Source organism: Mixophyes fleayi, chromosome 4 (assembly GCF_038048845.1).
Source record: "Mixophyes fleayi isolate aMixFle1 chromosome 4, aMixFle1.hap1, whole genome shotgun sequence".
In the NCBI taxonomy this organism is placed as follows: domain Eukaryota; kingdom Metazoa; phylum Chordata; class Amphibia; order Anura; family Limnodynastidae; genus Mixophyes; species Mixophyes fleayi.
The window spans coordinates 48,624,726-48,651,081 of record NC_134405.1 but is presented as its reverse complement, the minus strand read 5'-3'; the positions used below and the strand labels follow the sequence as shown (position 1 = coordinate 48,651,081).

At 40.3% G+C, this 26,356-nt stretch overlaps 1 protein-coding gene across 1 annotated transcript in view; it reads right to left on the bottom strand.

Moving 5' to 3' along the window:
- Positions 1-21,882, bottom strand: part of LOC142150644 (adhesion G protein-coupled receptor E3-like) — a 96,851-nt gene extending 74,969 nt beyond the window's left edge. The window contains exons 1-4 of the mRNA XM_075205839.1: positions 21,378-21,882; positions 13,506-13,559; positions 3,291-3,413; positions 2,500-2,658 (exon numbers count right to left, since the gene is read on the bottom strand). Of these exons, the coding sequence (XP_075061940.1) occupies positions 2,500-2,658; positions 3,291-3,413; positions 13,506-13,559; positions 21,378-21,429 (388 nt within the window). The 5' untranslated portion in view covers positions 21,430-21,882. The remainder of the gene's footprint in view (positions 1-2,499; positions 2,659-3,290; positions 3,414-13,505; positions 13,560-21,377) is intronic.
- Positions 21,883-26,356: the final 4,474 nt, after the last annotated feature.

The window sequence follows — 26,356 nt, the reverse complement described above, 5'->3', positions numbered from 1 at the left end:
AATAAGCCTTTAATAAGAGTCTTTACTGATGATCCAAAGACCAGAGATGGAAATATGGTGTGGTTTTAATATGATGACGTAGTTCTGTAATGGCTGAATGAAGATCACACATAGTTCTACTCGTCCTCCAGTGTTCTTTAATCCAAAAGAAGCACAAGCAAAACACACAGTAAATTTATAACCTTGTAGGTACAGGAAGTTATGGAAGTCTATAGCCCTGTCTATTGCTATTTATGTTTATAGCACTATGAATGTTTATAGTGTATAGATAATGTGGATGTTTTTAAGCTCTGTGTTTATAATGCCCTTTAATATTGATAGTGCTGTGTGATTTGTAGCGCTGTTGAGTGGGTGTGTTGGAGTGTTCAAGTGCATATATGGTGTGTGTGGGTGAGAGAAAGGGTGCTTTATAAGAGCAGTGGGTTATTTCGATTTTTTCTTTTTGTGGCTCTATGCGTATATTCATTTTAGAGCTTTTCAGATGGTACTCATGATGCTTGGAACACAGTTTACATTCCAATTCTTGTAATTCTGGTTTCCAGTTATAGATTGTTGATAGGTAGAACGTGCAGAGTGCTGTTATATCTTGTTGGTATAAGATATCAGTAGCATTTTCTGAGGTGTAGGAAGTCAGGGGCAAATGCAGGATTTGTAGAAGGGGGTTTCCACACCACACCACCAGCACGCATGGGGGCATGGCTATAATATTAGACAGTGCTTGGCAGCTCTCCAACTCTTCCTATCCCTATAATATACATGGGCAATGCTGCATGCACTACTGTTAGGTGCACGCAGCTCTCCCTTTTCAAGCAGAGCCGTGTGAAGCGGAGGCAGGGTCCAGCCACCTCAATTATACAGTGCCCCAGGCTCGGAGGGGGGTTTCCGGGCACTAGGAAACCCCCCTCGATTTGCCTATGGAAGTAAAAGAGAGGTGTTTCCAAGTGGTCTGGTGTTCCCTCTACACCAAAGAACATCCAAGGAAAGCACTTGAATAGGTAAGTCAACACCCCACACCCCTCTTCCTTTCCACACAGGTAGTGATATTCACAACCACCCATTCCTATCACAACCACTGCTCCTTGGAAACCCCCCAACATTCTCTGACCTACAGGACTGGAACATCTGAACATTCCATTTAGGCAGCAACGACTGCACAAGATCTCCAACTATCACAAACACAGACACTCTAGACCATTTTCTAGTACGTGACATACTGACATCACCGCTGCCAGTATATAATTCCTATTATTATGTACTACAGCTCCTATCATACTGCATTATAAAGAGCATTACAAAACACCACTGTTAGTACAAATGTACAGTCTCCATAACACCCCTATATGTAGGCTCTATTATTACCATAGGTATCCCACAGACTCTATTTCTATTCCTAATACAACTCCCATTCTTAAATACTACAACCTCTATCATACTCCATTACACAGATGTTACAATTCTCAATATAAACCTTGTGCTCTATCTCAAATACCATTGACTATATGCTCCAGGTACAAACACACAACATCAGTATTACTAACCCACATGTACAACTGTATACTCCTATATTAGTCCACAAATATACCACAGTTCTAAATACTACAATATGTTCTACAAAGATCTCTATCATCATCTCTATATGTCTCACAAACTCCATTACTATCCACAGCCATATGCAGAGCCAGTTAACCCTCACAGGTACTCCCAGCGTTTCCATGTGTGTCGACCAGATGTGATGTTGTCATCACACCTGGCCAGCCTGCGTGTATATTATTGCGCATGCGCTGTCCACTCGATTGGCGCATGCGCTCTGCAGCTCCAATAGCATAGAACTCCTTTGTGGCTGACAACACCGACCACAATGTCATAGTTGTGGAAGATTCGGCTTGTCAAAGGAGCTGGATGCCCCTTCACACTGTGACTCTGCATTTCTTCCAGTTTATTATTGGCACCTCTCTGCAAAATTAACTGACAAAACAGTGCCACTGTATACTGATTACATTGCATAAAAACAGTGATAAATTATATATATATATATATAAGACTTTGGCGTGATTTGGTCAGCTTAAACATATATTGCAATATGTGGAATTAACATTCCCTGTTTTTAATATAGAACAGTACTTGATATAGCATTAATTATGTGTTTGGAGAGTGCAGAGTATCCCTGTTTTCTTGTCTATACAATGTGGGCAACATCCTCTTGCACCCCAGTCTGTACATGGTGAGTGCAGAGGACCTATGTCTGTTTTTGTTTATATATATAATATATATATATATTCATTGATAACATTTGTAACATAACATGTAACGAGAGCATGTCATCATCGTCATCATCATTTATTTATTTATATAGCGCCAGCAGATTCCGTAGCGCTTTACAATTGGGCACAAGCAGTAATAAAACAATACTGGGTAATACATACAGACCGAGAGGGAAGAGGGCCCTGCCCACAAGCTTACAATCTATGGGTCTGCATGTTTTTACCGTTGCTCACTCACCTGTACACTCATTCTCACTACTATCATCGACAGGACAGAGGTGTGCTTTGTTTCCCTTGCGATAACCTGAGTTACACAGACAATAAAATCCTCCAGGAAAGTTTCTACATTTTGTGTTACGGCCACAATTGTGAGTAAAATCTTGACACTCATTTTTATCTGTAAAATCAAAGGGGAGAAACATATTAAATATGTGAGTGTGAATAGTGTAGCACAGTAATAAGCACACTGCAAGATTGAGATAAGTATATCGATTTATAATGACATATTTACATGATTTGTAAGGTTTAAAAAAGACAAAGGTACATTCAGTGTAACCTTCATCCAGAGGAAGTCAGACCAAACCTCCAGTGTGACAGTTGTACATTTAGCCTCTCAGAGAAACATCCCCCCTGACCACAATAGTGACAGTCAGATACAGTGTTTATCTTATCTTCTGCAATTAGTTTTCCTACTTTATCATTTATCAGCCTAATATTATCAGTGGTATTTATCTTGATGTTTATTTACTTACTGGCAAACAGTCTTTTATCTTCAATCTTTGTTAATCTGATTTCTTTTTTACACATTTTGCTACATACCTTGTATTCCATAATTATTTATCAGTCCCTTCTGGTTTTACCAATTGAAATGGTCCTTTTTTCCCTTTATTACCTCCAAAAAGTTTTAAATTAACTACATTGGTTGCTTTTTATTCATTGAAATGTTACTGTATGTATTTACCAGTAATTTTTTCATATAACTGGCTATCACTATAACCATTACACCTGTTACTACACATATTTACTCACCATTACATCTGAATGTATTTGCATCAGGAGTTTTACTGTATCCATCCATACAGTTACAGTTTGTTATATCACTACAGTCTTCAGGTAGCCGGCACAACACATTACCACCACATACTGTTCCATCTGTAGGATGACAAAGTAATATATTGGGACATTGAATAACATCATGCATGTGTATATATTCATGTGACAGCCCCACCAGTCTCATGCAGAAACAATACGGGCCTGAATCACCAAGGCACGCATACTGAGCGCAACCTGCGTTTGGTTTATAGCGCAGATATTTTGGCTTTTCGGACCTGAAGATACGTGCGCTGACGAATTCCGGTGTAGGTCTGCTGTGCTCTACTACACAAGACACTGCAGGATACCTATATGGGTTATAAATTCGCAAATGAACGCACAGAAAAAAAAAATATTGAATCACTATCACCTGTTAATAATATAGGCATTAATGATGAAACAGTAAAATAAAAATAAAAATCGTCAGATACCTGCCTTGATGAATCAGGCCCTACATGTACTTAAATGGCAGCAACTCTCCATATCCAAAGTGATGTCTTCAACTTAAGCCAAAAGCAAATCACGGCACCTAGAATTTCCTCTTGTAACCAAAATATGATCAGACCAATATTTACACTTTTGCCCCCCCCCAGCCCCAGGCAGTGGCGGATCCAGGGAGGGGCGATCGGGACGCTCGCCCCCCCCCCCCCCCCTCTTAGCAGGGACTTGCTGCCGACGGCTGCACAGTATATGCAGGTCCGCTCGGCAGTGACAGGTAGGGAGAGTGTGCTGCCCGGCTGCTCTGATTGTGTTTTAAACACAATCATTGCAGCCGGGCAGCACACTGTCACTGCCGAGCGGACCTGCACATAGTGTGCAGCCGCCGGCAGACTTTGGTGTCGGAAAGCGGGCGGGGCCTATATCGCCCCCCCTAAATCGCCCCGGGTATAGCAATTTTCTAGATCCGCCCCTGGCCCCAGGGGAGGTCTGGCAAACTTCAGCCCGTGGGGCAAATATCGACTCAGCAGCCTATTTTAAAGGGAAAAATTTGCAGGTGGGTCAGAGACCAGCCCAAGGTAGCCCAGTATGGGACAATGTGTGCAGAGAGGGAGGGGCTGAAAATGTTTGCAAGGGGGGGGGGCTGAAAATGTCTGCAGGGGGGAGAGGGGCTGAAAATGTCTGCAGGAGGAAGGGGGGTTGAGTGAGAATGTCTGCAGGGGGAAGGGGGGTGAGTGAAAATGTCTGCAGGGGAGCAATGGCTGTAGGAGGGGGAAAATAAAAATGGCCAATGTGTGTGGGGGACAGTATATGACTATAATGTGTGTGGGGGACAGTATATGACTATAATGTGTGTGGGGGACAGTATATGACTACAATGTGTGCTATTAAGTGAATGTGGGGCTGTTTGGGGAAAATTAGGTCTATTTATTAAATGCGATTATGAATTTTTTAATGCCTGGGATGGTTGTGGGAAATGGTTATTTTTATTAAACATAAATGCTATTTAATTTCTTGCTGGGGTTGTTTGGAGGGAGGGAAATAAATTTATTAAATGGGAATACTATTAATTTAATGTTGGGGCTGATTGTAGGGAAATAGGTCTATTTATTAAATGTATATATTTAATGTCAGGGCTAGTTGGAGGGAAATAGATGTAGTTATCAAATGTGAATACTATTATTTTAATGTTGGGGCTGGAGTGAGGCCTAATTTTAAAACTTGGGGGCTATATTTAGTTAACACCGGTGCTGGTTGGAGTTTTCGAAATCTCATGTACCCATTTTTTTTTTCCAAATAGGGCCCCCAACATTCCAGGATCCAGACAAGCAGCAACTGATCTAAAGACACCAGCAGCCACAAGTGGTGACAATGACAAGACAGGTAAGAGAGAGCAGGACAGTCTGCCAACTGTCCTGAATTTGGTGGGTGACTGTCCCGCTTAGTCAGGATTTGGTCTGCCTGCAAGAACAGTTGGGAGGTATGTCCTACTTCACAATGTACTGCTTGTGAAGGCAGAACTGTGTGCACCTAACAGTAGTGCTCACAGTATTGCCTGTGTATTTGTTGAAAATGTGTCTAATAACCATATTACATCATAGGAGCCCCCTTGTCTTAAGTGCCTAGGGCCCCTTGAGCCTAAATCCAGCTCTGCTTAGCAGGAGGGAGCCGATAGCTACTCCCAGTCCCTGGATAGGACACAGCCTGCAGAGCAAGTCGAGGAGCTCTAAGTCTCATGAGATTTATTAATCTTGTTAGACTCAGAGCTTCCCTGCTCAATCTACAAGTAGTTTCCACTCTGATGGATGTCAACAGTATCAGAAGCATAGATAAGTACAGTGGACTGGGAGTGTTGTAATGTGTTTCTGGGATGGAGGGAGTGGCATGATAGGTAGGGCCTGATAAATGTAATGTTTTATTATAATGTATGTATCAATGCCCCATGTTGACCACGCCCCCAACATAATGTGGCCACGCCATTGGCAGCGCCGCTGCTGCACAGCGGCACACAGTTTTTTACCTGCTCATCAACAGAGATAGGCCTGTATGCTTGAAATGCCAGGACTGATTTTTAGTCCCAGTCAGGCCCTGGCGTCGTCCTTGCCATTCACCGCTAGCTATATTAACAATATATGGCATAATTCACTTCTACTGTCAAAAAAAGTAATTCAGTAATTCCACAAACTTATATTTCACAGTAGTTTGAACTTTATTCCTTAGTATATAAGTAATAATTTAATGCCAATTTTATGGCAAAGAAATAAAATCATTGCAGTATTTCATTACTATTTAATACTATTGTATTAATATACCTAGCTATTCTTTTATTTACATTCTCATTTTATTTTAATTTTTGCCCTGTCCTAGAGCTGTGTTGTGATAAAATTCTGTAATATGAAAGTGATGACAGATGATTGGCTTAGATAGTATGTTGGGTCTATTGTGGACAGAGCGCCTCATGTAGAGCAATGTTTACTGGACAAATGTGAATCGCACTGGGTAAGTCCTATAATGTTAGTGACACATTTTGTGTAGCAGTGATTGTATATAATTATAAATACTTTTTCATTGCCACCAAAATTGGTGCACTCACACAGGATTTATAATATGTAGAGAGAAGGAGAAAGAAGAACGAACCTGTGATGTGAGGCACTCTCAGGACTCTCATGGATAATATAAAAGTTATAACTTTATTTATCTTATTTAAAAGAAAAGGGGAAACTTTATTGTATCATTGTAATTAGAGATGAGCGGGCTCGAATATCTGAAATCTGAGCCCACCCGAACGTTGCCGATCCGAGCCGGATCCGAGACAGATCCGGGTATTCCCGCCAATTGCAAAACTGAAACCGAGGCTCTGAGTCATAATCCCGCTGTCGGATCTCGCGGTACTCGTATTCTATAAATTCCCCGCTAGCCGCCGCCATCTTCACTCGGGCATTGATCAGGGTAGAGGGAGGTTGTGTTAGGTGGTCCTCTGTCCTGCTATATCTCGTGCTGTGCTGTGCTATGCTGTGCTGTTAAGTTCTGTGCTGTGTTCTGTGCTCTGTCCTTCTGAGTTCAGTGGTGCTGCTGGGTCCTGTGCTGTGTCCTGTTCAGTCCAGTGGTGCTGTGTTCTGTGCTCTGTCCTTCTAAGGGCATTGTTATTTCCCCATTATTCCCAAGTTATAAAAAATTTAAAAAAAAGTTATAAAAAAAAAAATAATTATAAAAAAAAAGAAATAAAAAAAAAATATCCAAAAACAATCCTGCAGTATAAGTCCATTGGTACTGCAATATTACAAAGTTCACTGATTCAACAGTATAAGTCCAGTGGTACTGCTATATTACAAAGTTCACTGATTCAACAGTATAAGTCCAGTGGTACTGCTATATTACAAAGTTCACTGATTCTGCAGTATAAGTACATTGGTACTGCAATATTACAAAGTTCACTGATTCAGCAGTATAAGTCCAGTAGTACTCTCCTGTGCCGCATATAATTGCCGAGTGTGTGTGGCTTAAGGGTACGCTCTCTTGTGCTACCTATAATGGAAAACAAAAATTTGGAGGATAAAGTAGGGAAAGATCAAGACCCACTTCCTCCTAATGCTGAAGCTGCTGCCACTAGTCATGACATAGACGATGAAATGCCATCAACGTCGTCTCCTAGTACAGGCCATGTAAAATCCAAAAAGCCCAAGTTCTCAAAAAGTAGCAAAAAGAGAAACTTAAAATCAGCTGAGGAGAAATGTAAAGTTGGCAATATGCCATTTACGACACGTAGTGGCAAGGAACGGCTTAGGCCCTGGCCCGTGTTCATGACTAGTGGTTCAACTTCACCCAAGGATCTAAGCCCTACTCCCCCCCCCCCTCCAAAAAATTTAAGAGAGTTATGCTGTCAGCAACAACAACAAAACAGCAAAGAACTCTGCCTTCTAAACAGATGACATCACAAATCCCAAAGGCAAGTCCAAGGGTGTTGGTGGTTGCGAAGCCTGACCTTCCCATCACTGTACGGGAAGAGGTGACTCCATCCAGCATTTGCAGCACACCCTCTGCATATGTTGGAAGGATCACCCACAGTGTAGATCCAGATTTGGATAATCAAGGTGTGAATGTTGTACACCGGGAGGAGGCTATTGATGTAGCTGGCGCTGTGGAGGAACTTGATGATGAGGATGGTGATGTGGTTATTGTAAATGAGGCACCAGGGGGGGAAACAGCTGATGTCCATGGGATGAAAAAGCCCATCGTCATGCCTGGTCAGAAGACCAAAAAATGCACCTCTTCGGTCTGGAGTTATTTTTATCCAAATCTGGACAACCAATGTATAGCCATATGTAGCTTATGTAAAGCTCAAATAAGCAGGGGTAAGGATCTTGGCTACCTAGGGACATCCTCCCTTATACGACACCTGAATAACCTTCATAGTTCAGTGGTTAGTTCAGGAACTGGGCCTAGGACCGTCATCAGTACAGGGACACCTAAATCCCTTGGTCCTGTTGGATACACACCACCAACACCCTCCTCGTCAACTTCCTCCACGATCTCCATCAGATTTAGTACTGCAGGCCATGTCACTAGCCAGACTGAGTCCTCTCTATACGGGATTCATCCGAGGAATCCTGCAGCGGTACGCCTACTACTGCCACTGCTGCTGTTGCTGCTGTTAGTCGGTCATCTTCCCAGAGGAAAAGTCGTAAGACCGCTACGTCTTTCACAAAACAATTGACCGTCCAACAGTCATTTGCCATGACCACAAAATACGATAGTAGTCACCCTATTGCAAAGCGTATAACTGCGGCTGTAACTGCTATGTTGGTGTTAGACGTGCGCCCGGTGACCGCCATCAGTGGAGTGGGATTTAGAGGGTTGATAGAGGTATTGTGTCCCCGGTACCAAATCCCGTCGAGATTCCACTTCACTAGGTAGGCGATATCAAAGATGTACAGAGAAGTACGAGCAAGTGTCCTCAGTGCTCTTAAAAATGCGGTTGTACCCACTGTCCACTTAACCACGAACATGTAGACAAGTGGTTCTGGCCAAACGAAGGACTATATGACTGTGACAGTCCACTGGGTAGATGCATCCCCTTCTGCAGCAACAGCAGCAGCTGCATTAGTAGCAGCATCTACACAACGTCTGCTCGTGCCAAGGCAGGCAACATTGTGTATTACAGGCTTTAATAAGAGGCACAACGCTGACAACCTATTAGAGAAAATGAAGGAAATTATTTTGCAGTGGTTTACCCCACTTAGACTGTCCTGGGGATTTGTGGTGTCAGACAACGCCAGTAACATTGTGCGGGCATTGCTTGTGGGCAATTTCCAGCACATCCCATGTTTTGCCCACACCGTTAATTTGGTGGTGCAGCATTACCTCAAGAGTGACAGGGGTGTGCAGGAGATGCTTGCGGTGGCCCGCAAAATTGCTGGACACTTTCGGCATTCTGCCAGTGCCTACCGCAGGCTCGAGGCACATCAAAAAAGCCTGAACCTGCCCTGCCATCACATCAAACAAGAGGTTGTGACGTGCTGGAACTCCACCCTCTATATGCTGCAGAGGATGGAGGAGCAGCAAAAGGCCATTCAGGCCTACACCGCTACCTACGACATAGGCAAAGGAGTGGGGATGCGCCAGAGTCAAGCGCAGTGGAGACTGATTTCCGTGTTGTGCAAGGTTCTCCAACCGTTTCAACTTGAAACACGAGAAGTCAGTTCCGACACTGCCAGCTTGAGTCAGGTGATTCCCCTGATCAGTCTGTTGCAGAAGCAGCTGGAGAAAGTGAGGGAGGAGCTGGTAAACCACTGCGATTCCACCAAGCATGTAGCTCTTGTGGATGAAGCCCTTCGTACGCTTTGCCAGGATCCGAGGGTGGTCACTCTTTTAAAGTCAGAGGAATACATTCTGACCACCATTCTCGATCCTCGGTTTAAAGCGTATGTTTTGTCTCGGTTTCCGGTGGACACAAGTCTGCAGCGGTGCAAAGACCTGCTGGTCAGGAGATTGTCCTCTGAAGAGGACCGTGACATGCCAACAGCTCCACCCTCATTTTCTTCCACATCTGTGGCTGCGAGGAAAAAGCTCAGTTTTCCTAAAAGAGCCGCTGGCGGGGATGCTGATAACATCTGGTCCGGACCGAAGGACCTGCCAACCATTGCGGACATGTCTACTGTTGCTGCATTGGATGCTGTCACAATAGAAAAAATGGTGGAGGATTATTTTGCTGACACCATCCAAATAGACATGTCAGACAGTCCATATTGTTACTGGCAGGAAAAAAAGGCAGTTTGGAAGCCCCTGTACAAACTGGCACTATTTTACCTGAGTTGTCCCCCCTCCAGTGTGTACTCGGAAAGAGTTTTTAGTGCAGCGGGGAACCTGGTCAGTGAGCGGCGAAGGAGGTTGCTTCCTCAGAACGTTGAAAAAATGATGTTCATAAATAATAATTATAAATTCCTCAATCAAGTACAGCACTGCCCTCAAGATAGTACAGAGGGACCTGTGGTTGTGGAGTCCAGCGGGGACGAATTGATAATGTGTGAGGAGGAGGAAGACACACTGTAGGGGGAGAGGAATCAGAGGTTGAGGATGAGGACGACATCTTGCCTCAGTAGAGCCTGTTTAGTTTGTACAGGGAGAGATGAATAGCTTTTTTGGTGTGGGGGCCCAAACAAACCAATCATTTCAGCCACAGTTGTTTGGTAGGCCCTGTCGCTGAAATGATTGGTTTGTTAAAGTGTGCATGTCCTATTTCAACAACATAAGGGTGGGTGGGAGGGCCCAAGGACAATTCCATCTTGCAACTCTTTTTTTGGCATTATGTGACCATTTAACAGTCGTTTGCCATGAGCACAAAGTAAAACAAAATTAAAAAAAATTCAACAAATTAAACCAAAAGTAAAATGCCCTGTCATAATCAAAAACAAGAGGTATTGACGTGCTAGAACTACTGTAGTGTTTATAAGTTATAAACACTACACTTGAAAGCTTGAGCCTTTAAATGAAAAAGTCACTCTTCATTGCACGAATATTTGCAACAGGGACAGTTTTTTGGTTAACAAAGTCAACAAATAACACTTCGACCCTGTCTGTCTTTCACATACTTGATGGGATCTCAATGATGAATGCTTTGTACCATGGTCGTCTAAAACAAGAGGTATTGACGTGCTAGAACTACTGTAGTTTTTATAAATTATAAACACTACACTTGAAAGTTGGAGGAGGTATAGTGGCCCCGGTACCAAATTGTGTACCGGGACCACTGCACTATACAGTCCAGAAAGCTACCTCGGTGAAACGTTTTGGACTAAAAACAATATTGTGAGGTGTGAGGTGTTCAGAATAGACTGGGAATTAGTGGAAATGATTGTTATTGAATGTTATTGAGGTTAATAATAGCATAGGAGTGAAAATAAACCAAAAAACTTGATTTTAACACTTTTTATGTTTTTTTCAAAATAAATCCGAATCCAAAACCTTAAATCTGAACCAAAACCTTTCGTCAGGTGTTTTGCGAAACAAATCTGAACCCAAAACCTCAAGCAAATCCGAATCCAAAACACAAAACACGAGACACCAAAAGTGGCCAGTGCACATCTCTAATTGTAATCTGCCCTTAAGGTTATATCTCATTAGCAAAATATTAAAAGTTAAAGTGAGAAGAAAAATAATAAATGTAAATAATAAACCTAAGAAAGGTTAAAGGTGATTGGTTAAAATAGCAGATAACTGCTTATCCGCGCTATTGTCTATAATGTCCGTCTTATATAATTTATATATAGCCGCTTATGGGAGTTGTTGGTTTAATACCAAGATTAGTTATATCTAAAGACTAAATTCTGATAGTTAGTCAGTTTATATGATATAGGTTATGTTAGCAATGACCAGGGTCTGATATATGTATTACCATATGGAACCAGTGATGTTATGGTAACTAATAACTCATACACTCAATTTAACGGTTTTAGGGATGAAACATTCCAAAAAACCTTGATTTAATATAACTTGTAAGTTATATAACCATATGGCTATATAACTAACAATATATGAGTCAAATTAAATCAAGTTTTTTTTGGAATGTTTCATCCCTAAAACCATTAAATTGAGTGCACTTTTTCCATTCTATGTGGAAAAAGTACATATTTATGTGTAGAAATGCCAATGTAATAAAAACATCTAAATATATAAATGAGATATATGAAATTAAGTCAAAGTTGTAATTTACTAAGGTGGTTGTCTAAAAGTGATATAGGCAATACAGTAAAAAAATAAATAAATAATAATAATAATAATAATAATAATAATAATCAGGACCAGAAGAGTGATGTTTTACAGTTACCAGGCATCTTCCCATCTTGGACCACTATTTTGCATATGGTATTTTACATTGGGGGAATTTCCCAATTGGAAAGTGCTGATGTAACTTTTTTTCTATACACTGTATATTTGTGTAATTTCCCAGCTCTGTAAACGACCATTAGAAAATTCCATTCGGGGACACCACTTTATTGCTGTACTGGTATTGTACATACTGTTAGGATTTGCGAAACAAACATTGTTATTTAATAAACCAGTTTGAACTAACAATCTTCAATGTGGTTTATTGTGTAACCGTATCCCACATACAAAATGCAAATATATTACTGCACAGTAGATATTACTGGCTGGGACAGGCTGACAGTAAACAGACATTAACCCTGCGGTAATGATGCTGGAAATTCTGTGTGACACAAAGCCCAGTGATGTCTGTGACTGATGATTCTATAGTAATACAAAGATGCCACTTACATTAGAATGTAAATCAGTGCATTATTTAATGATTCATTTTTTCCCTATTTTTATATTTTTCTAATATGTAACATGTAAAAACTAAGTATGTTTGGCATTATCATGGATTCAACGCAACAATAAAAACATAGAAAAAGATTGTTTGTGGTTTGATTGCATTTTGCTATAATGATTTCTTCAAGTTTTGTTCCTCTTATAAACATAATTTTGAACAATTAATGCGCTTACTAAGTAAATTGTGTTTTGTCTTTAAAAAAGAACTTGTTTTAACAACACCCCACATGACAAATGTCTTGTCTCACAAAACGTTCTTCACTGCACTTTTGAAACTTGATACAGTTTTTATTTTACTATTATTACTGCAGAACAACAAGGGAACAATCTGCCCACCTTACACATCAATGACAATGTATTACTTAAGCACTATAAACATGAATCCTTGTGATGACTATTTAGATGTCCTATTTCATTGTTATTACTATTTAACCATTGTTTGAATTATTGCAATTTATTTAATTTATACATCTTGGAAATGGGGACAGGTGGGCCCATGATCTGCAGTGGTAAGAGAAAGAGGCCTATAGTAAGACAATAATGATATCACCAACCATTAATAATACGTACTTCATACCAGTAAATATGACACATACAAACTATTTTTTATATTGTCCTCCATGTCTAGTTTTTACTTTGTCATGGTCACAGATAAAAGGGCGTCTTGCATGTGTCACCTAGGATATACACAGACCCTGATTCACAGGAAAATGATTGTCCTTCCATTGTATGTCACCATATAATTAAAATTACATATACTATCTACACATTAGCACAGTAATGATGTAATGGAAATGATACAATCACCAGGTAGACTATTACTTCCTTGGGATTGAGATATCACAGAGAGTTTGTCCCATTTTGCTCAATATGAAAAATGATACGTACTTGTGGGTTTTCGAGGGCATAAGACCTCCGAACCTGTCGTGTTCATGTCAGGATCTGTATTGAAAACAAAAAGATTCAATAATTCTATATAATATAACAAAGGAAACTATGATCTGTGGAAAACATACAAGCTAAAAAAGTAAGTCAGAAAGATAGGCTCATAGAATAATCATGTTTATTTACATTACATTATAAACCACAACAATATTGTCAATTTTACATGGCTGATTAGGGCATGATTAGGACCTACAAGCAAATCTGACACATGTGAATTACGGATGAATTTTGGCAATATTATAAGAATATACTTTATGTTTAATATGACATCCCACACCACAATACTTATCCAGTTGTGATCAGTAACTACAGAGATGATATAGCACATTTTATAATAAGAGAAGGATTGTTGAGAAAAAAACTGTTTGCTGTGAGTATAAAAATTGATATTTTAATGTTTAATATTTAACATAAGTTACAGCACTTAACATTGGAGTGAAACAATGGTTTGAATATATACTGTAATATATATATATATATATATATATAGATAGATAGATATAGGTATAGATATATATATATATATATATATATATATATATATATATATATATATATATGTAGATATAGATATATACATATATATGTATATTACAGCACACGTCTGTAATATATATATATATATATATATATATATATATATATATATATATATATATATATATATATATAATTTATTTATACACATATATTACAGATGTGTGCTGACCCCCATGTTTTGGTTTTGGTTCTAAAACGTGTTTGTGCTGTGGTTTTGTGAATGCCAAAAAACCATGTGGGTTTTTAGTTTTGGATCTGGATTTAATTAAAAATTGTGAGGATAGATTATTATTTATACAAATTAGCATTAATTTCCAGTCTATTTTCATATGATCCCTTCATAACTGTCACAGTTTTCACCAATTTTGACCAAAGTCTGCAGTGAGCTGTCTTAATGAAGGATTTTGTAACTTTGCCGTCGGTACATTTGCTTTCTCTAATTCAATTAAAAAAATAATTAAATTGCATAGTGTCGATATCTCCCATTCATTGCACCCAAACCTTCTTCACATGTTCAGATTTACTATTACTGTAATTCTATAAATACATAAACACAAGACACAAATGTAATTTTAGCAAAAGGTCACAGTTTTTCATTAAACAAAAGTGTTGGCAGAGAGAGGAATGTCAGATAACAGTGGATGGTCAAATTGCCATTACACCACTTGTCCCATAATATAATCCTGTACGATTGGCCAGAGCTAAATCTGGCATCAGAGTGACTACAACCCTTCTTGAGGACCACCAATTTAGGCCAAAGTCTGCAGCGAGCTGTCATAGTGAAGGATTCTGTAAATTTGCCATTGTTGCATTTGCTATCTACCATTCAATTCCCAAAATAATAAATCAGTCTATACAGTTCTCTAACTCCATCACATAGCGTAAATCGCCAACCATCATAACGCCATCTCTACATGTATTCTATGCCAGGGCCAAATTTTGTACACATGTCTCTGAATGTGGACTTTCAATTGCATTGTCAAGACATGTTTTGAGCAACTAAGTCTACATCAATATATTATACATACTTATTTGTGCGTGAAGGCAACTATTGGCCAAATTGAACTGTCTGTTTTACATATTTCTTATACTTCACTAATAGAGCATATAAATATTATTTATATATGTGACAAAATGAGCTTGATATCCCCTTAACCAGCCTGTCCCTTGTTTCTCCTAAAATGCTTAATTTTACAACATGTACTTTTTATAGTCCTGTTTATGTTCCCCAGCTCACCAGGATACAAATGCAGTGTCTAATTACATGTGGATAAGGGGTCATTGTAGCTCATTGTAAATATGTATATTGTTGATATTGCAATGAAGCTGTTATTCATTGTTCTTAAAGTGAAGCCAGGTGGGTTATGGGTAAGGATCAAGTCCCAGGACACAGGTAAAGGGCTGTCTGCTATCCTATATCTGGAGGTGGGGAAGACCAACTACTATCCATTGTCCTCCACAGAACTAGTCCAGACATTTTGTCTGCAACCCAGGATTGGAACATCTGTGAAAGCACAGCTCATCTCCACTTCCCCCCTACAGCCCCCTGATCCAGCACCCACCAATGTTTAAGAAGGAGAGAGCCAGGAGTTTTCACAGGGATAGGAAAGCACTATGAAAATGTAACCCTGGATATAAGGAGCCACTCCAGGGGAGTGGGTTGTTCATTCTGGGGATTGCCGGCTGGAAGCTGCTGAGTGGCTGGTTTTGAGTTGCCATTCTCTACCAGTGGACTACTTCTGCAGATCCATGGGTCTTCAAGTCAGGACAGCCACGTGACTGTAATTCCTTAAGCTAGTGGGGTAATGGACAAATGATGTGGTAAACCTGCCTGGAATTTATTTACTGTTTGTATATAATATTATAGTGTTGTTTTTATTACAATAAATGTACGGTTGTACTTTTCTAACTGCAATTGTCTAAGTGACTATAGGAATGTTAGAAGGTACTGGGTAGACTTCACTGGCTTAGTAAGGCACCCCTGGGAAGTGGGTAGAAATTGGCCAGAAAACCTGGTATCTTCACAATAGACAATCCATATTTATTTACATGGGTCTTGGGCACCAACTCCGCTGCAAATCCTGGGCAGTCCACTGTAACCGGGGTTGGCCAAAGCTTCGCTCAGCGAACTGATTCTTCAGCCCTCCCTATGAATATATACACGAGTCCCCTGGTTTGATTCGTAAGGGCAGCATTACAGCACAGATCTTCCTTATCTTCATCATCAACAACATTTATCTATCTAGCAAAGGCAGATTCTGTAGCGCTTTACAATTGGGAGCAAACAGTTATAAAACAATACTGGGCAATATATATAGACAGAGAGGTAAGAGGGCCCTGCTTGCATGCTTAGGTCTCAAAGATTTTTGACAGTTAATAGGGAGACGTAACATTGTAAAGTATGGGGTGCAATGAAATGGAGAAAACAACAATTTGCAGTTTAATTTTTTTTTAATGGAATCAGAAAAAGCAAATTCAATAATGGCAAAGTTATAAAATCTTTCATCAAGACAGTTTGCTGCAGACTTTTGGCCAAAATTGGTGGAAATTGGGACAGTTGTAAAGGGATCATAAGAAAATAGACTGGAAATAACTGGAAATGAAAACTGTGGCTGGATCACTTATAAATAACTTATTGTAATATATATTTAAATTATTAGAAGTGTGCCAATTTATAACATTGCAAATGTACTGTTGCTTGATACTGTGTATTAGAAAAGTACTTATTTTATTATATTGTGTTATTTTTCTGTGTAGGAATTGCATTCAATTCTGAGGTATATGTCTGATGCAATGAGCATTTGTTTGAGGAGTCTGTTGTGTAATTTCGAGAGGAAGTCCTGATTAAGTAGCTAAGTGGTTAGCACTTCTGCCTTACAGCGCTGGGGTAATGAGTTCAATTCCCGACCATGGCCTTATCTGTGTGGAGTTTGAATGTTCTCCCCGTGCTTGCGTGGGTTTCCTCCGGATGCTCCAGTTTCCTTCCACACTCCAAAAACATACTGGTAGGTTAATTGGCTGCTATCAAAATTGACCCTAGTCTCTCTCTCTCTCTCTCTCTGTGTGTATGTTAGGGAATTTAGACTGTAAGCTCCAATGGGGCAGAGACTGATGTGAATGAGTTCTCTGTACAGCGCTGCGGAATTAGTGGCGCTATATAAATAAATGATGATAATTATGATTCAATGTGAGTGACCAATACTTGAATACACAAAAATTAGTCGTTACTTGTATCCTGCCTGGATAAAGGTAAAAGATTCTGACCGAATAATGCACACAGAAGGTTTTGGGATATAGCAGATAAGTGTAAATTCTGATAAGTATAAATTGCATTTAAATCCATGTTTGGGGAAACATATTGCATCCTGATACTAAAAATAACTCAGACTTCTTAGGGCCACCAAAGAGTTCAGGGGGCTGGCTTACCCCCTGCAAGGCTGTGTCCAAAACTGTATAAAACAGCACTGGTTTATCCTAAAATGTATCATAACATCTGTACCTTGCTGGATGTCCCTAGTATCTTCAACTAGTGACTGTAACTGTCATTATTAGGACACTTGAGGTAATAAAAATTCACTTTACTTCAAGAACCTACTTTGATGACTACTTACCCAGCTGTAAATTCTTGTGACCTGTAGATTAGACCCAAATCTAATCCGTTCTCCAGTTGTTCTGACATGGACCCAACATTCCAGAACCAATGTTTTGCCCACTACCTGCAGCTCTGGCCTGTGTGATAGGCCAGGGTGTACCCTAGCAGCGAGAGTTATCCAGAAGGAAGCGGTTCAAGGTGCCGGTGTAGGTAGTGGTGGCAGCTGACTCCTCCTATTGCGACAGGAGGGATGTATTTGGGATAAAGAAAGGGAATGGTGGCAAAGTAAGCCCAGTCGGTCCCCAGAAACAATAGACAGGGTGACATAGGCGGTCCATCCTGTCACAATAACTAATGCTATAAATAAAAATCCAAAATGACATTATTTTACCTATTTTTCACAATTTTCAATGAAATCCATATCCAAAACGAAAACCTTTCAAGATTTTTTATCAAAACTGGTAACAAAGCTGAAAGACGAACGTGTTTTAGAACAAAAACCACATCCAAAATGAAAACACGGTGGACATCTCTAGTAATAACGAGCCTGATTCATTAAGGAGCATATCTGACAAATTTGGGTGTATAATTCACACAATTACTCTGCGCATTCCCAGAAATGAACCATACAGAACGTAAAGGAAACTTATTACAGCCTATGACATTGGGGAGGGAATGCAGTGGGAAGGGGTGGGTGGTGCACTTGTAGAATCAGTTGTCAAATATTGTACCATTGCAAATGCACCTATCAAGTTAAAAATTCCTTAACTGGTTATATGTTATGTTACTAATTGCTAATATATATATTTTTTTCTTGTTACTCTTCATACGAGACAACGTACCCTTTCCGTCTTGGCTCCTAACTCCCATTTTAAATTCACACAAAGAGCTTGAAGTTGCATACAATTCAGCTCATACATCCACCAGATTTGTCATCAAGCAGACTTTTAAGGGCCAGATTCAGTTGCCTTGACCGGTCTGTCAACGCTCCTATGTATGCATCCAATATTGTACACAATATAATTGCTCTGAGTTTCATAACATCGCCTTCTGAAGTGTGGTTCCATGGGTGGAAGAGGCTAGTCCTTCTGATTCTCTATTTGGGTCATACTTTTCATGTAAGTGCCATTTGTCCCTTTCAAAAGTAATACTTAAAGTAAATGGTCAAGAACAGAAGGAAATTTTTTTGTAAAACACATGTGTATTAATGCAAGCATCCAACTTACCAAAGCCAAACCAACCATGCAAACCCCTTTGGCCAACATTTGAGGTTTATTTTGCCTTGATCTGACTTTTGATTATCCTTGCTGTGGTGAGCAACAGTATGGAAAAAGCAGAGGACAGTGGAAGAGCAGAGGGTGGAGGTGCAGCGAGGGCGGTACGGCAAAAGAGGGCATTGGGAAACAGGATGCATTTGGGCAGCAGAAGGTATTTGGAGTTGAAAGGGCAGTGGGACAGTCTGGTAAAGGTGGGGAGTATAATGAGGGTAAGTTGGGAAGGGTAAATTTGGGGAGGTTAAGGAGGCACTGCATTTCAAGGTAAGAAGGTGCCTGGCTCACTGCATAATGTATGTTTGTCATGTAGTTGAGCTTTGTGAGTGTGGGTTGGGTCTCCTTAATATATCACTGTTCCCCATAGCTATACTTTTTGTAAGGTGATCTTGTTCTTTGGTGACAGAATGGTATGTATAGTGAAACAAGGTGACAGAGCTCATGTAACAAAGGCAAAGTTCACTCTGTACCACTTTCCAACAGGGCAACTTGCTTAGATTCCTTAGAATTCTTTGGTGCCCCAACTATTTTGTCCTGGATGCTGTGCCTCTAGTTATATAGCCTACCTTCCCAAAAGGGGAGGGGCAGGGGAGAACAGAAGGTGGATAAAAGGCAGTCTAGAGGGGAAATCAACAATCTACTGCTGGGTTAAATCTGAGAGTTAAGGTTCCAAGCTGGACAGATCATGGCTTTGTGTTTTTTGGCTACTGGACGGCTAGTGAGAGACAAAAACCGAACCATTAATTGGATTTGATACCAGGTAGCTGGGGTGACTCGCTAAAAGCAGGTAAGCTGGTGACACCAGCGACAGGACCAGTATTCCTATTTCACTGTATTTGCTCAGGAAACTGCCTGTGTAGTTAGCCTTTTAGTACATATATAGCTATCTACTATATAAATGCCTAGTGGCGTGTGTGAAAAAAAAACAACCAAGCTGCAGCGCCACCTGCTGGGCAGAGTTATACACTGACCTATATATTTCCTGAAGGAGAAGTGACAGTTGGGAGGGGTTGGTGGTTGACAGTGGGGAGTTTTTAACACCTTAATTAGCTTGATGAAGGATGTGGCGATGAAGATAAAGGATGAGGTGATGGAGAAAAATGATGAGGTGGTGACATGTGGACAAAACCACGTTAAAAAAATGGCGCTTGCGTCGGAAAGTAACGCTCTTCCCCTGAGGAGGCCTGGGCTAGGCCCAAATGCATGACAAGAACCTTTTTAACACCTTAAGTAGCTTGATTTGACTAGAATGCATGAGTATCATGCACGGGTTAACTTGTATCCATATATATATATATATATATATATATATCGATGGATAGGTAGATAGGTAGCTCAGCGGTTAGCACTCCTGCCTTACAGCACTGGGGTCATGAGTTCAATTCCTGACCATGGCCTTATCTGTGAGGATTTATATGTTCTCCCCATGTTTGCGTGGGTTTCCTCCGAGTGCTCCAGTTTCCTCCCACACTCCAAAAACATACTGGTAGGTTAATTAGCTGCTAACAAAATTGACCCTAGTCCAGTGGATCCCAAACTGCCCACTGCCCTAGTCTGTGTGTGTGTTAGGGAATTTAGGCTGTAAGCTCCAATGAGGCAGGGACTGATGTGAGTGAGTTCTCTGTACAGCGCTGCGGAATTAGTGGCGCTATATAAATAATTGGTGATGATGATATGCCTCACACATAGTAGGAGCTGTTTAGAAGTTTTGTCTAGAGAAGGGTGAAATGGGAGTTTTAACATCACTTCTTAGGAAAATTATATTCTACTTATTTTTAAGATTCATTCACAATTTTTTATTTACACACAGCTCTTTGCAAAGCAGTAAAGTAAAGCAGTAAGTAAAGCATTACTCAAACATAAACAAGAAACAAGCAGAAGCAGAAGAGTTATAATAGTAACACTGTCAAAATTGTAAGAACAAAAACAAACCAATAAAATGAATAAAACACAAGTGTTAATGGGCAAAAACACATAACATACATGTTTGCCATGTGAGGTAATGGACATGAGTTTGGGACTGCAGAGTGTGTGGAAATGTCACTTAAATTAAACGTTTTAAGCTTCTGTGCCTAGCAACATTACCAGCCACTGCAACAACTGTATTTCATCTCTGTCTGTGCTGATGTTCATTTATGATATCATTCATCATTTATTACCCTGTGTCTCTTCTGGTATAAAACCGATGCAGCATCAGACTATATTATCCTTATATCACAAAATTACTCCTCCCCTCCTAGTAATCACCTGAATGCCCTGGTCCTTTTCTTCTAATGTCCATAATGGCATTATATCCCTGATATATATATATATATCCCTGATAGGGACCATCAAGCACATAAACCATTACACTGCTTTATTGTTAGGGACCCCAAATACATCAGTTATAGACAGACAGACATAGAGTATTACCAGACATCCAAAGAATCATCAAGGAAATGCTGATTTTTCTCCAGAGTTGCATATTGTCTCTCTACTGTATGCTCCAGCGGATCCCGGTTGATTGGTTTTGTTCTCTAATCTATGTACTACTTGTAAAGTGTACAGTATATATGATTCAATTCTCATGAGCAGTTTCCTCAGTCCCACGGTGAGCTTCCCCTTTACACTATGCACTGCTTTCCCCTATGTACTATGCTCTGTGTATTCTTCTTATACTGACTTTATGTGCTTCCTTTGTGATTCCACCATACACTATATACCTGATTCTGTATACCTGAGTAAGTGCACTTGTGCTTGTACCTATTGTACCTGCATATTTCTTCACTCTATTAATTTACTGTATGATGTTTTACCTATATATCTTATTTGTTTCTTACTTATCTGCCCATCTTAGTCTTTGATAAATATGTCCGCTCTGCTCAGCCTCTGTGATGTGTACAGTGTGCCCTGTACTACTGACTGATGTACCCTCTCTGCACCATCCTTTTTCTCCAATTCTGTAGAAGAGGAAGTGAGTGAGCAATGGAAGTGTATGATTATGATCATGTTGTTTGAGGCATCGAGATTGAAACATTTCTATTTTTCTTAAACTCTTTCTAATTGACAATGAGAGAAGAAAAAAACTAGCAAAGTACTGATCAGTAGCTACATGTTTGAATGTTTATGTAATAAATATACAGATCATTTCTGCAAAAACATCAAATACTATTAGTGAAGCTATTTCTCTGAAATTAGATTACAAAGCAGAAATAGGACAATGTTCCTCCCATGTCCACTAGAAAACTATTTTTTAAAGGGGAAATAAAGATATACTAGGAATGCAAAGAGAGCAGAAAGAAAGAAAATTGAGAAAAAGGTAGAATGAAACATTAGAAATAAAGATAGAAGAAAAGGAAAAACTGGAATGGTGGAAGAGTGGAACAATGGCACAAAAAGGTTACATTACAAAAAAGATCACATTTTAAGCAAAAAAAATGTTTTTCTTTAGGATTAATACGTTTTGTATCTCAGAATTTTATTATCATTATATTATCATTTATTTAAGATTTCCGTGAAGCCATACGCAATACAAACAGTGGACTATTCAGGTTGAAACAGTATAGAACAATAAATGAGTAGAACCAAGACTCTAGAAGCATCAGGCATAGCAATTATAGTGAAGTTGGAGCATAAGAAATGGTATAGAGACAGTAGGGAGAGCGGTTTGCTCGTAAGAGCTTGCACCCTAAAGGGAGGGCAAACAGACAGCAGGCACAAAGGGAAGTCAGGGGATCAAGCACAGGAGGAGCAAGTAAGGGTCCGGGAAGAGGGAAGTGATGAGAACGAGCAAGGAGAGAGGGTTAGGTGGGTGGCTGTTTAAAATAGCACAAATTAGGGGACAGTCGGATGGAGGATGGAAGGTCATTCCAGTGGGGGGGGGGGGGGTGTAGCTCGGAAGAAATCTTGGATTCGGGAATGGGATGAGTTGATCAGGTGGAGGAGAGTCAACTGCCATTAGCCAAGTGCAGGGAGCAGGATGGAGTGTGAATGGAGAGGAGGTTGGAAAAAAAAGGGGCATTTGAGTGGACCCAAAAAGAAAACCATCCCCGCGAGAGCTGCTGCGCATGCTCCGTTTCTTCAGTGCTGTCCTATACAGCAGCTGCGGCGCTGTCTAAGAAGCGTCCGCAGCGGTGCTGTATACACTACAGCACCGCCGCGGACGCTTCTTTGACAGCGCCGCGGCTGCTGTATAGGACAGTGCAGCTATAGCGGCCACTTAGTTAGCGCAGGGGGGGGTTTCTGGAGACTCAGAAACCCCCCCCCCCACCTGCGTGCGCCACTGACTCACTGTCTTTACGCTGCTAGTTTTAGTCTGATTTTTGGTAGTAGCACTCTCAGCTATTGTGAACCTCTGTGACTCTTGTCTTCTGCCTATTAACAAACTCAGCTTTGGAAAAAGGGATTATCCTTGGCTTCTGCTTGCCATCGAATCTTGCTTTGGAAAACAAATTACGTTTGTTTTCTGCATGCCAAACAAACTATGCTTTGAATCACTGACTTTTTTATGTCTGACACATGCTAGTGAACCTTGCTTTACTTATTGGATTTTTGGTGATCTATAACTTGCTTCTGAAAATGGACAGTGACCCAGACTAGGATTTTCCATCTGCCTTCCAGAGTAGTTTACTGAACATTACCATCAGTTGAGTCTGTCACAGCATGATAGATTACTGTAGCTGAACACAGTGGCAGCTTGCAGTATGCCTAGCTAATTGGTTACCTGCTATTTGGGTTTCCACCATTACTGAGAAGGCTGCTCCTATTCATCCAGCTAGAGCTGCAACCAACAGCACTCCTTTCGTGTCTGAGTTTCCTAGTCATTCAACTGCTGGCTAGTGTGTCTTGACTTTTATAAACTTAGAACCTGCTTAAGTGAGTTTGCACTACTAGAGATTAAGTCCTGCGATCATCTGAGTATGAGTGAGCACATCACGCTCTTCTAATAGTGGTTCCTATAGGTGAACACATCCACTAGATGGTTTTGCAATTATTAATTTAGCCTCAGTTCATAACCCCAAAACAATCCTAGCCATTAAGATTCAATCTTTAAGTCAAGTTGTTCAGGATCTGCCTCAATGACTTTCACTTCAAGAACAAGCAGGACAAGCTGGAAATATAGAGATTAAATCTAATTTACTGGAGAGATTATTTGGAGACAGAAAAACATGAGGCCTGTACTTCAGAGTTTGAGTCCCAGTGAGTGGGCATAAGTATGTCGCTTCTCAAAGAAGACCTCAAACCTGGAATTTTGGCTTACTCACTTACCAAGTAGCTTGACCTCTGTGGATGGATTCTTCTTTACCTTAGGGCTTCTATGTGATGACCCAGATGGTTCTGCAACTGCTGAGTCTGAGTTACACTCCTTAAATCAAAGTTGTCATACAGCTTATGAATACTGCACAGTGTTAAGAAAATGGTCAGCAGACTGGCAATGGAGCGATCTATCAATAAAATGTCATATCAAAGACTCTCTAATTTAATACCCAGTCCCAGATGCTCTCATGCAGTTATTTATCAACATTGACAAGTGTTTTCCCGAACGTCGCTCTGAAAAATACTCTTACTAGTATCCATTTCTGTGAAACAATCTGCATCTAATCTTGAGGAACCTATGCAAATTGGGTTCTTAACATTGCCCCAGGGAGAAAAACTTTGAATATGTACCCTGGGCCTATGTTTCTATTGTGGAACTAAGGGACATTTAAGCTACTAAATGTCCAAAGAAGTCAGAAAACTACAGAGCCTAGGCTGTGATGAGAAGTGCTTCCTAGGTCCATGTGCTCAAATTAGAGTTTATTTTAGCTCCCTCCAATTGACTGTTATTTTGCATGTTTGTTTTGCATGTTTTGAGAAAAGCTGTACCTCTGCAAGCCGTAATAGAAAGTGGATTTCAAGACAGTCGTTAATCTTGGATTGTCCTCATCTACCCTCAAAAAAATCAATTTTAGCTACTAAATTAGATGGTCATACTTTGCTAGATGGTCCCATAATCTCTAGGACTGATCCCATCAAGATATCCCCTTTTCGTCTGATTATATTGGCGGTTCCCTGGCTAATATCTCACAATCCAGCCATTGACTGGGAGCCACTGCCTTTTTGAGGGCTGTAACCTCAAGGTTGGAGAGAAAGTGTGGGTCTCAACTAAAAACATCAGACTCCGGCAACCTTTCTCTATATTAGGACTTAGGTTTATTAAACCTTTTAGGACTTTGAAAAAAGTCAATCTGGTGATTTTTCAACTTGAGCTTCCAGCTGCTCTCAGAATTCCTAGAACGTTCCATTGCTGTCTCCTTAAACCTGTATTTAGATCCAAAAGATTCATCAGTCAATCTAATTGTAAACCTGCTCCTGCAACCATTGATGGGCATCAGGAATATGTAATTGAAATAGTTTTAGACCCTGAGGGCCTGAGTCATTAAGGAGAGCAAAGCCAAAAAATGGAGTGACTTTGCACCTTGGCATTGGAGGGGGAGGTAAATTTAAAATGTAGGGACAGATATGTAGGGTAGGGTATGTCCTAGATCATCTTTAAGTTTCGGTGTAGAAAAAAATTGTCAAGTATTTGTGTGCTACATGACAAAGCAAACAGTATTTTCTTTATGTTCAAAATAATAAACTAATTTGCATCTCTTGCATTGCGACATGTTTTGTCCAGGATCAAATTTACTCCTTTTTCCTTGCTCTCCTTAATGTTTCTCCTTAATGTCTCCTAAGTTTGTTCAAGGGCAAGTCCACAAGTTGGTTCATGGGAAAATTTAGAACACCAGCCATAAATCTACATGTCAATAGACTCAGGTTATTGGGTTTCCATGAACCATACACAAATGGGGGTCACTGTTAGAAGCTGAGGCAGGTGCCACACTATTCAAGACATGGCTGCTCTGAGTTAGATACCAGATTCTACAGTTGTGCAATTCTGTGAGGATTATAATGAATGCAACTGAGCATGTGACTCATTAGAATGAGACAGATGTTTCAATCAAGCACTATCTATACTGTTCTCACTGTCTCTCTAGTGCTGGTGACAGTCCGACATTGTGGTACTAGTACTCTCAGCTACTGTGAACCTGTGGGGGGGCAAATGTGGGATTTCTAGAGGGGGGTTTCCAGAGTGGACTTGACCAGCAAACAAGTGGTGTGACTATCATTTTAGACAACTAGGTTGCTCTCCAACCCACTCCCATCCCCTAAAATAGATGGACAATGCAGCTCCCTCTTCATGAGCAGAGCAATGTTATGCAGGACATACCTCCCAACTGTTCTTACAATAGGGACAAAGTTCTTAATGACCTGGACAGTCAATCAAAATCGGGACTCCCCCACCACAACCAGGACAGTTGGCAGTCTGTCCTGCTCTGTCCTACCTGTTCTTGCAGTTTTCACCAGCTGTGGTTGATTTTTGTGTCTTA